The following is an 11,185-nucleotide window of genomic DNA, read 5'->3' on the forward strand; positions in this document are numbered from 1 at the left end:
GCCAGCCACGGCCTGGGCTCTGCGGGCACATCAGAGCTCCAAAAATCCCCTCCAACCCACCACACCTCCCTCCTCCCTCTGCTGTGACCCTCCTGCTATTTTAAAGACCCCATCAGAGCAAAGGTTCAGAACGTGGGGTGCAGCCCCACCTTCGGTGCTGGCTGCCGGGCCGGGTGTCCCTCCCGCCGGGCGGGCCGGGCCCGCCGCAGCTTTTGCACAATTTCCTGGGTTATTTCAAGCTGTCGGGAAGGTCCGGCCGAGCTCGGGAGGGGCAGGCAGGGCTTTGGGACGCAAGCAAAAGTGGAAAAACAGCCTCGGATAAGTCTCCTCCTCCCCTGTCCCCTCATCTTGGATCCGAAATTGGGGAAAGGCGTGGGGGGGGAACACCAGAACAACCGCCCGGGCCTGTGGGGTGACCCCTGGTTTGGCTGTGCCGGCGCTGGCGGAGCTGTCAAGGGTGGGTTTGTTTCTTTAAGGTGTCTCCCAGAGGGAGGATCAGCCAAATGCCATGTGGCAGCTCTGGTAACTCCTCTTGGCTTTCAGCACAGCCCTAGCTGATCACACAACTTGCTAGTGAAGAAGGTACAGCTGTCCAGGCCTTGGCAGGCATCCCCACCCTCCGCTCGCTGCCAAATCCTAGCTTGCTTTTTTATAAAAATTCTTAAGTTTCCTAAGAGAATGGAAATGGAGCAGCCTCATCTGCCTCCCAGCCCCATCCTTCTGGACCTGCTGGAATAAAGCCTGGTGTCCCTGCATCCCTCTGTGATGCTGGGATGTTGGCAGCCAGGGAGAGGGAGAGCCCAAATTCCAGGGCTTCTGTCCTGCTCCAAGGGGCTGGGGAGGGGACCAGCGTGAAGGGTTGGGGTCCCAGCAATGCCAGCACGGGGCTGGAGCTGTGATTGGGGGTGGTTTGGCATTCCTGGCTTGGGCATTCCCAGCTCACGTGTACCCCTGGGAGAAGCTGGAAGTGGGGCTAAAAGCAAGCTTACAGTTGACCACCAGGCCGACAACTCTCCTGAGTTCTGCCCTGGTTGTGCCGTGGCTGCAGGGCTGGAAGTGCCTCATTGTCCCTGTTTGCACCTTAGTACAGCAGCTCCAAACACCCAGGTCCCAGATTGTCCCAGCAGCTTTCCCCCTGAAAAGCTTTAGGCATTGATTCCTGGCCTGTGCTCCCTGAGACAGCTCCAATAAACCTTCATCTCCTCCTCTCCCTCTTTCAGAAACGACCCCAATCCCCCTGGTTTTGGAATATTTTAGCCCTGTGTGCAATTTTAAGGATGTGCCTGAGCTGCAGAGAAGCTGCAAGGCAGCCTGAGAGTGCAGTGGATGAGTAATTCAAGGCAGAGGGGGAGCCTATGGATTTCCTCTCCAGAAAGAGCTTTTGGATCTTCAAACAACACAAATGTGGCTGTAGCTGCGTGAGAAACTGTGCAGTAGCATTTCAGCAAAAGATTAAGGAAAAACAGCATTTGGGGGACAAAAATACATTTTACAGTTGGTGAAATGATGGCATTAGGAAATAGCTCTGAATGCGCTCTAAACAGGAGGTTTATTTTCTAGAAGAGCAGGGGTGAGTGGGCCGATGTCCTTGGGACTTGTACACGTACCTCGGGCATTGCAGTGGGCATGAAAACCTTGCAAATTGCAGTAGAAAATGAGCCAGTGATGCTCATGTGAGAACAATAAACCAGTATGAAAAAGGGGGAATAGATTTGCAGACTGCTGCGTTTAAGGCCAGGAGTTGTTTTCTCTGATTCTGACGTGATTATCCTGAAAACCCATATGACTCCACAAATTGATTCCGACATTATTACCCCGAAAAATCTTACAATTCCACGAATATGCACAGCTAAGGAATAGCTACAATTTTCAAAGCCATGTCTGTATCCCTCGGCAACTTTAAAATATTTACCTTTTTCCACTCGTTGAGAGTGAAAGTATTGCCTGGTTTACAAAATAACAGCGCTTAGGAGGAAAGCTTCCAGATTAACTCGGTCCTATTGAAAATCAGCGTGTTTGGAGCTCCCAATTCCCTACCCTCAGCCTTCTGGGCACATGGCATTGCCCTGGGGGGTGCCTGGAATTGTGGTTTTGGTGTGACAGGGTCTTTTTGAGGTGCTTTCCACTACCAACTTCCCTGGAGCGAACAAGGAAAGCAGTGGTGAGCTATTCCTTTGCGCGCATTGCAACGAGAAATATTGATCATTAGGTTGCTTGATTGTAAAGTTTCAAAGGGAATCCCCAGAAAGGGATCTCTGATCTCCCCTGTTCATGAGGTGCAAGCTGATTTAAAAAGTTCAAAAGCCTGAACCTCTTCTCAGCCCCAAAACCCAAGCGCAAGCTCATCACACCATGATGGAGGCGAGAACGCGGCCGCTCCGCCGCACTCCAGCTCCCTTCCAACAGCAAACATTTCAGCCCCATCTGATATAAAATAGATTATTTAGTGCTGGCAATCCCAGGGATCTCTTAAACAGCCCCTTTCGTGGTCAGGATGAAAAAACCCTTGTAAAATGTCGGGTTGTTCTGTGCACAAACCCCCACGGAGCTGGAAGGGAGCCTTGGGGACCGCAGGGCCACGCCTGGAGAGTCGCACTCGCAATCGCTGCAGCAAAAGGGGCTTGGTGCTATCAGAAATTTTCTGGGCTTATCAGGCAAAATAATTAAGCAAAATAAATGAAAATGTGCATAATAGCCATCTTATCCAATGTGCAAAAGTACAAGTTAATATGCTGTGTGCAGAGCACTTTTAAAAAAAAATGGTTTTATCTCATCCAGCCTGTTTTTATTATGTGATTTTATGCCCTGGTTTCTCACTGGGAAATTTCCATGAGGGTGATTCCCTGGTATTCCCTGAGGCACTGCCATGGGTGAAAATACTCTGCTTTTATGCAGAAGACCAATTCCTGCCACCCATCCTATGCTCTGGAGCCCACTGATGGGTCAGCTCACCTGTGTGTTCGGGCGAAGAAAAACTCACAAGAACTGGCATAAAAGTGCCTGTGGGAGAAATTTTGGGGGGTTGTGGGGTGGAGGTGGTGCTGGGCATCCCGGTGGGATATACTTGAGAAGGACAGGGAGGCAGGTGCTCAGCTGGGATAAATTGAAAACCTATTTTCCCCATTGAAACCCCTTTGATTAATGGTTTGTTAATAAATTTCGTTGCATCTCTGTCCTTGCCATATTCAGAGTGGATTTTTGTGCTGCAGGGCAAGCATGGTCCTGACAGCATCCATGGGCGGTGGTACTGGTGTTTCTGGTGGGCTCAGGTGGGTTTTGTGTGGGTGGATTAAACTATAAACTCCTTTCTTCCCTTAACAAGGTGGTTTATCTCCAGTTACCAATGCCAGGTTGTATGCTGGGAAGCATCTCCCTGTTCGCCTTCCTCCCGAGTCCACAATTTTATTTGTTTTATTCCTCGCATTTCTGAACTTCTCCTCCCAGACGGGAGTTCTGCCTAAGGAGCAGAATTTCTCACACAGAGAAATCACATCATGATGTGCATAAAATTTTCCATAAGGGTCAGCCTGAAATGTGAATTTTTGTGTGTCTGGCGGGTTAATTTTGTTGAGGAGCTTGGTTTTGGGGACACTGGGTGTGGATGCCTCAGGGACCCCCCGCCCCCACCCCCAGCCACCCAAAATACTGTTTTTTCTATCAAAGCTTCTCCCTGACTCCATCCCACCCTACTGGATTTTCCAAGTTGGATTAACGAATTATTTTTAATTGGAGGCTCAGCACAGCCGTGATTCCCCCATTTCAGCAGAGCAATTGGGTTTATTTACATTTAAGCACAAACATATGATTTTTAAAGGAGGCCTGAACAGCTAAAACCAAGGGCATAATCAGATAAATGACGAGGATTTTTGGTGGCTAAACTCACCCAAAACCCAATTCATGCATTTTAAAGCATGTGTTTGGCAGGTCTGATAACTCTTAAGGAAATGCTTCTTGGGGGTGGCAGCTAACAAGGCAAAACTATCTTATTAGGAATTCAATTAAAGCTAGGCCAGGCTTACTGGACCTCTTCCAGTAAATATATATCTCAAGCTGAACCCGTAGACATCTGTCTCTTCTCTCACCCCCACCTCCTCCTTTTTCTGTTTTCCAAGCTGTGGTTGAAAGGTGGAGAGGAGGTGGGAGGAAAGGAGGGACTGCCGCTCACCACAGGGTGCAGGGCACAAGGATTATTTTCTGTTTTGGTGTCTGACCACTTTTGCGATCTGAGGGAGAGTGGATCTGCCTCAATCCTCAATCCCATCCCTTGCTGAAGCAGGGGTGTAAAAAAAAAAAAATTAAAATCCCAAATCACGTAATTATAACAAAGAGAGAAGTTGGATCCAGGTGGATCCCAGCCCCTGGGCAGTGCTAGACACCCCCTGGCCGCTGGTTTGGGAATGAAGAACCCATGCTGCCTTTCCTGTGCTCGTTTTGGAGTATTAGATCAATAACCCTTTTCCACCCAAAAGGCTCAGGCCACGGGGAGAGCCACCCGGAGAAGTCAGGGAACAAATCCAGAGAATTCAGGGATCTAAGGGCCACTTTGAGCCTTCTGTTAACAGCAGTGCTTAGGAGTTGTTGTTGCTTATTTCACATTTTTATGGTAGTGGTAACCAAACCTCCCTGTCCCATTTGCACCCTCCTCCTGAAAGGAACCTGTCTCCAAATTCCTGACACTGCTTCCCTTGATGTGACAGAGAAAGACTGATTTTTTTTTTTCCTCCCCCATTTCCGAGTTAAAACCCTCCTTACTGCTGAACATTGATAACCTTGGGTTCTGGGTGGCAGATCACAAATAAAATTCCAAGAGGGATCCTCTGTTTTACATCCCAAAACCCCCGCTGTAAGGCAGGAGGAGAAGGACATCCCGAAGAGCTCCCTGAGCCCTGATTCCCACGTCTTTGCTTCACAACTGGCAGGGGAAGGACAAGGACATCTGGGCTGGGGGGACTGGCTGGGCCTGGTGTGGAAGCGGTTAAAGGGATGGCTCTGAGGGCAAGGGCTGCCTTGCCTTGATTTATGGGATGGCTGAGTTAATTTGCTCTTTTTGTGTGATTAGTTGTTGTTGCTGAGTGGTCATCGTCCACAACTACAAATCTAATTAATGCCGGGATGCCAAGTGTTGTTTTGGTGTTTTCTTGTTTGGGTTTTTTTTTTTCCCCTATTTTTTGTTTTGTTTTGTTTTCTACTGTTTTAAAAATCCCTGGCAAATATTTCTACTGTTTTAATTCTTAAGAACTGATCATTAATTAGTACGAGTCTGCTAATATCCAGCTGAATGGTTTCTTGGTTTTCATCACCTCCAAATTTGCCTGAAGAAGGGAATGAGGAGCTCCCAGCAGCCACGGAGGTGTCTGGTGGGATCAGCAGCTTGCAAGGAGCAATCTGCTTTTTCTTCCTCCTTCCCAATTTTCTGCAAAACCTGGCAAGAGGGGTGAAAAATCTCCCCGAAAGATCTGCTTTCCCCATCCCGCCGTAATTCCCTGACGGCTTTTCCAGCTCGCTCTGTGTTTCGGGGCTCTGGTGCCGTCCCTTTCCACGTTCGTGGCCTCATCAAACCCTTCCTGTAGCTCTCCAGCAAGACATAAATTGTGGAGGGTTTGGGCTCGGAGATTTCAAAGTCGTGCTGAAGCACATGGAAATGATTCTGAGGGCTACGGCTATAAAAATAATTATATTGCCGGGGGAAAGAGTGACATGAAATGTCCCCAAAAGAGATCTCAGCGGTGGTTACAGGATCTCTCCCAGCTCTGTAAGAGCCCGCTGTGATCTCCAGGGCTCATTTATCACTGCTACCTATAACTGCAGGAAATATACCCCCAAAAAGCGCTGTAGGAAGGAATGAGAGGGGAGGTTGCTCAGGAGAAGCGTTTCGGTCTCTCCCTTTGTTTTAATGAGGATGCTTTGAAAATTAGGGCTGCTCTGCGGAGCTGAGTGGTGTGAGGATGACTAATTTGGAGACAAATTAGGTCTACTTAGCCGAAATGTCTGCCTCGATTGTTCCCTTAATGACCCTTCAACGCACATCTCTCCCGATAGGAGTTTCACCGCAGCTCTGCCTCCAGCAGATTAAGTAATAACATGTTTTTACCACTTTTCTAAGCGTTCCTTCGGACCCGATCCAGTATTTTCCCTCCACCATGCGCGTCTCCAGCTCTTTCTGATGGGTAATTCATTTATTTGCGTCTAGCCCCTGGCAGATTTGTCTCTTCGCATGTCTCCTTCTCCGAAGCATTTCCCTTGCACCCTCTTTTTCAAAGATCCCTGAGCCTGAGCGGTTTTTGGCTGACTGCAGCGTGCTTGGTGTCTGCTGGGTAACAGATTTATCCTTTCCCAAGGAAAGACACGAACGTAAACAGAGGATCCAAAATGCATTTTGCTGGGCTTTTTAAATGCACTGAGATGAAACCCCCACCCCTCCCCGCCGCTACAAGGCTATTAATGTAAATACCAAACTTTACAATCCTTCCTGTCAAGGAAACTTATTTACATTTTTGAAGGATGCGTATAAAAAAAATGGGGCTTTTGGGACAAAAAAGGGCTTCGTTCCAGTGTCACTACACCCCCAGTTAACTGTGCTGCTCTCAGACACTATAGAATTAGGTTTTGTTCCCAGGGCCAGCAGAGATAACATCTGTTTGCTCCTTTAAGGAGAAAATGAAATAGGATGCTGGTGTTTTATACTGGAAACAGCCCTGCAAATCTGAAGGGGCGATGGGATGAGGGCTCTAGATTGAACACACTCGTTAAACGCGGCTTGTCCAGCACGGAAAAGGTGGGAAAAGCAGCTCCCGGCCCCAGTGCCAGCCCAGGGGAGGCAAAGGGCTCGTCCCCAGTGAGTGGGAAGGAGCAGCAGACTGGTCTCACTGGTGCGGGGCTCAGGGTTGTGTTGCTGCGCTGCTGGTCCTGCCATCCCGGCTGGACAGGTTTTTCCCCTACTAAAAGAAGTATCAGGAAACATACTTTTTTTCCTGATTTGGATTTGTTCTTTTCAGTTTAGAGCCCGTGGAACATTTTGAAAGCAAAAGGGAAAGGTGGCTGCGAGGGGAAGGGCGCAGGTGCTGGCGGTGAGGATGGGGAGATTTTGGGTGGAATGAAGGCTCGGCTGAAACATCCCACTGCCGTCCTAGAGGTGCAAAATCTGCGCCTGTTTCTCCTGCAACTCCTGGAGTCAGTTGTCTGGAATTCCGTGGAGCAGAACAGGAAAAGCTCTCGTGGCCAGGGGAGCGAGCAGCAGTGACCTGCTGACGTTTGCAGGGGCCAGGTGGCATTTTCCCAGATCCCAAGGCTGTGATTTTCTAATCAAACAGCTCCTCTGATTTTTGTTTTGCTTGCAGCCAGAGGGGAATGAGCCTCCCTCCAAGGAGAAAACCTTTCCTTGCTCGTCTCTCCCGAAAAGCTCAGGAAAAGGGAGGATGGCAGCCCAGCCTGAGCAGTGCTCACCCCACGTTTGGAATTCTTAGTCCCTAGGAAAGGCAGGCGCTGATCCCAAACCCACAGAGCAATTTCTTATGGATTTTTTTGTCCATTGGGGCAGCACAGGCTGCTACCCTCTAACCCATAAAAAGTCCCACCACCCAACTAAACTTGCCTGTTTTCAAGGGTTTCTTGAGGACCTCGTTGTAGTTTTATTTTTTATTTTCTGGCAGCTGTAATTTCTGTCGCCATAAACGATAGAATTTGACACCGCACCGCACCAGGCCATTTGTCAACAACCTTTTCAACAGTCCAACCACACGCGTGTTCCTGCACAGCACAGGCACAGGGAAAGGGGGAAAGTTTGGGATCTTCTTCTGCAAGAGCCATCCTCGGAACACTGGGCTGGAGGTTGGGTTACGGCAAAGCAGCCGAATTCCGATTTATTCCAAATCAAACCAAAACGTGCCAGGGTTTGGTTCGGCATCGTGATTTTTCCATTATATCCACACATTTTTTGGGGGATAGGGACAATCTGAGCACCTACCTATAAAGTCTGCCTCATCAGAGCAATGTTAATAATAATTTAATCAATGTGGGATGTAAAACATGGCTTAAAAAAGGCAGGTTTTGCCCCATGTGCTAGGAGGGTTGTGTATTAGATAACAGATTTCCAACCATCCTTGGCTAATGGCAACACATCATTTGGGAAACAACAGAATCAATGCATTGTTCCAGCCCAGCACTTTCCTATTCAGCCAATCTAAACTGCTGAAGAAATATGTGTTCGGGACATTTTACATCTGGTTTTGACAAGAAGCCTGGGTTTTTGTGTGGGGTTTTTTTTAAATTTAATCTGTTTGCTGCAGTTTTTTAGCCATATTAACATGGGAAAAGGGTCTCTGTTGTATAAACGGAGGGATTCGCTTTTGAAAAACCCACTCAGTTTTGGATTTTTGCAGTTGAAATCGGGCCACGACGTGCAAAATACAAGAACGCCAGCGATGGCCATAAACCCCACAACAGTGTTACCTATTTAAATAAAGCTAAACAACAGGCAGCTCATGCGATGGGCAGAATAACCAATTTTGAGACTTTTTTTCATATTTTGGGGAATCACTAGAAGAGCTTAATTCCAGCACCAAATTGCAAATTCCAAACCATTTCAGCATGCAAGCAAAACATTTACATCTAAAATGGTTTTAAGTCAGTTTTACGCCACTCATAAGTCCTGGTTTCACATTTTTTTACCTTTTTGAACTGAGGCACTGCAGTTGCATCAAGTTTTTGCTTGGTTCTGTATATTATTTATTCAAAGGGGCTGTTCATTGCTGACTGAACAAAGATAGATTTGCCTCTTTAAACAAGCCCGGCCAATGGGCTGCGATAAACTTTCCTCTTCAACTCTGCACATGATGAAATTATTTCATTTTTACATCATAAGGGTGGCAGAGAAAAATGTGCCTTCAGAGTGTTTGCTTGGTGAAATGGGTTTGTGGGCTCTGTTTTATGTAGGGAGCCCCAGACAGCGCCCAGCCAGACCCATACTCCGGCTGACACTACACAGAGCTGCTCTGCTTAATTAGTTGGAGATGAGGGTGTTATTAAAAGGCTTTTTTTCCCTCCTTTCTGACTGTTTATTCCTCCCTCCCCGAATATTACAAAGGCAGCTGAAGAGGAAGTAGTTTTCTGCTAATGGAAAGTGACGAGGAAGGGTTTGGTGAGGAGAGTAAATAAGAAACTGCGCCTAATGCCAGCCACTGCTTTACTGTCACTTTGGGGAAGGGAAACTGGACAGACCCAAAAATTTAGCAGAGTTTCTCCTATGTCTGTTTGCTTTTTGCTGTGTGAGGGGGAAGGGGCACAGCCCGGGACTGCAGCCGACATCTGCTGCTTGTTTCTTTTAAGAGAAACACAACCTGGGGCGAACCCGTCACCAAGCCCCGCGTGGGTCCTGCCGACCCCTGGCCCCCCAGCTGGGAGGGGATGTGACCACCACGGGGCTCAGCACTGGGGTTTTTGGGGTGCAGACACCCACAGAGCGGGGCAGCAGCTGTTTTGGATCCCCTTGTCAGCCTGTTGTGGCCATCACCTTTTCCTCTCCAAGCCCTTCTGCGAAGCAGCGCTTTCTGGCAAATGTCACACGGTGACGGCTTCCCCTCTGTCCCTCATCACCCAGCTCTCAACACCAGCCCCCTCTTACTCCCCATTCCCACAGAGCAAAAGCATACTGATTATTAATTCCCTCCCCCACGGCCCAAAATTTTGGAGATATCTCATTTTTGCCTTCCTGGAAGCTCTATTTATTTGAATTTCCTCCGGTGCGGGGGGAGCGGGAGAAACTGGATGTGCCTACGCTGCCCTCCAGGTCGGCGACCCCAAACCCATCAACACCCCCAGCATTCCACAAAGGGCAAAGGGAGGGAAACAGACCCAGAGCATCATCCAGAAGAGAAACGGGTACCTACCCCTTGGGCTGGCCCGGCCCGGGCGGCGGCTAGTGGGAAGCCGACATGGACCACGCTCCCTCCATCCTCCACACGGAGAAGGCATAACTGAGCCTCTCGTGAGCCACGTAACTGCAGCTCGTCATCTTACTGTCCATCTCGTCGCTCTGTAGCACCTGGTAGAGGAAGTCTATGTACCGCGCCGCCAGCTTGAGCGTCTGGATTTTACTCAGTTTGTCAGAGGGCAGCGTGGGGATGATTTTCCTCAGGGCGGCAAAAGCTTCATTGAGCGACTGAGTCCTCTGCCTCTCTCTGACGTTGGCCAGGATCCTCTGGCTCTGCAGTTCTTCGTAAGATTGGGAGCTGGGACTGGACTTTTTCCCCCTCTTCCCTGGGTTGGGGCTGCCATCTTCGCTGGACTTCTTACTGTATCTTCTCTTCCTGCCAAATCTCTTTGGCTGCCTCTCCAGCTCCTCTTCACTGGTCCCCAAGCTATCCACAGGGGAAACAGGAGAACTGGAGCTTTCTTCCATGCTTTCTGCAAGAAGGGGAGGGGAAGAGTCTTTCCCCCCCTCCTTATGTTATGTGAGTGTGTGTGTGTCTTAAATGTGCCTTAAATTCCTGAGACAGATCCTTTGGAAAAACAGAAGGACTCTTTTTTTCTTTTTTTTTCCTTTTTTTTTTTTTTTTTGCTGACCAAACGTTTTCCAGGTTGCTTGAAGGGCTCTTATTTCAAGGACCGAGGTTGTGTAAAAAAATTGAGGTCTTGGAGAGAGGAAGTTATTCTAACTTTTTGGAAACTTTAGCTGAGCTCAGTTGCTAAATAGTTGTCAGAAGTGAGGGAGGTGCGGGGCTCCCTCCTGATTGGCCAGCCAGGTCGGTGGGAGGAAGGCTTTTCCCCCGCTAAACTTTCACAGTTTTATGTTACACTTAACTAAAATCTTGGGAATGCACCTCGAATCAAAGATAGCTGGCGAACGCCCCCCCGCCCTGAGGATGCTGGATTTGCAGCACCCCTCCAGGATAACCCCCTGCACCCACCCCGGGGTTTTTGGGGTCCCACTCCCAGCTCCGTGGCCAGGCTGCAGAGATCCCGTGCCCACACTGGGGTGCAGAAGCAGCGAGCCCCCCACGCAGGAGAGCGTGCCCTGTTTCTATGGAACGAGGCCCTATTTTCCAGACCCTGGTGCTGGGGGGTCCTGCAAACCCCTTGTCCTGCAGGGATGGGGTGGGGACCTGCCTCCCCGTCCCACAGGGTGACCTCGGAGCGGCCGAACCTCCCTGGGGCATGCTAAACCATGAGAATGGTGCAGATTTGGGGA

The 11,185-nt window shown here is 49.1% G+C and overlaps 1 protein-coding gene across 1 annotated transcript in view; it reads right to left on the reverse strand.

Annotated features, from left to right (window-relative positions):
- The window catches only part of TWIST2 (twist family bHLH transcription factor 2), a 27,104-nt gene extending 16,398 nt beyond the window's left edge, over nucleotides 1-10,706 (reverse strand). The window contains exon 1 of the mRNA XM_064433414.1: nucleotides 9,885-10,706. Within this exon, the coding sequence (XP_064289484.1) occupies nucleotides 9,914-10,396 (483 nt within the window). The 5' untranslated portion in view covers nucleotides 10,397-10,706 and the 3' untranslated portion in view covers nucleotides 9,885-9,913. The remainder of the gene's footprint in view (nucleotides 1-9,884) is intronic.
- Nucleotides 10,707-11,185: the final 479 nt, after the last annotated feature.

Source organism: Passer domesticus, chromosome 10 (genome assembly GCF_036417665.1).
Source record: "Passer domesticus isolate bPasDom1 chromosome 10, bPasDom1.hap1, whole genome shotgun sequence".
Taxonomy (NCBI): Eukaryota; Metazoa; Chordata; class Aves; order Passeriformes; family Passeridae; genus Passer; species Passer domesticus.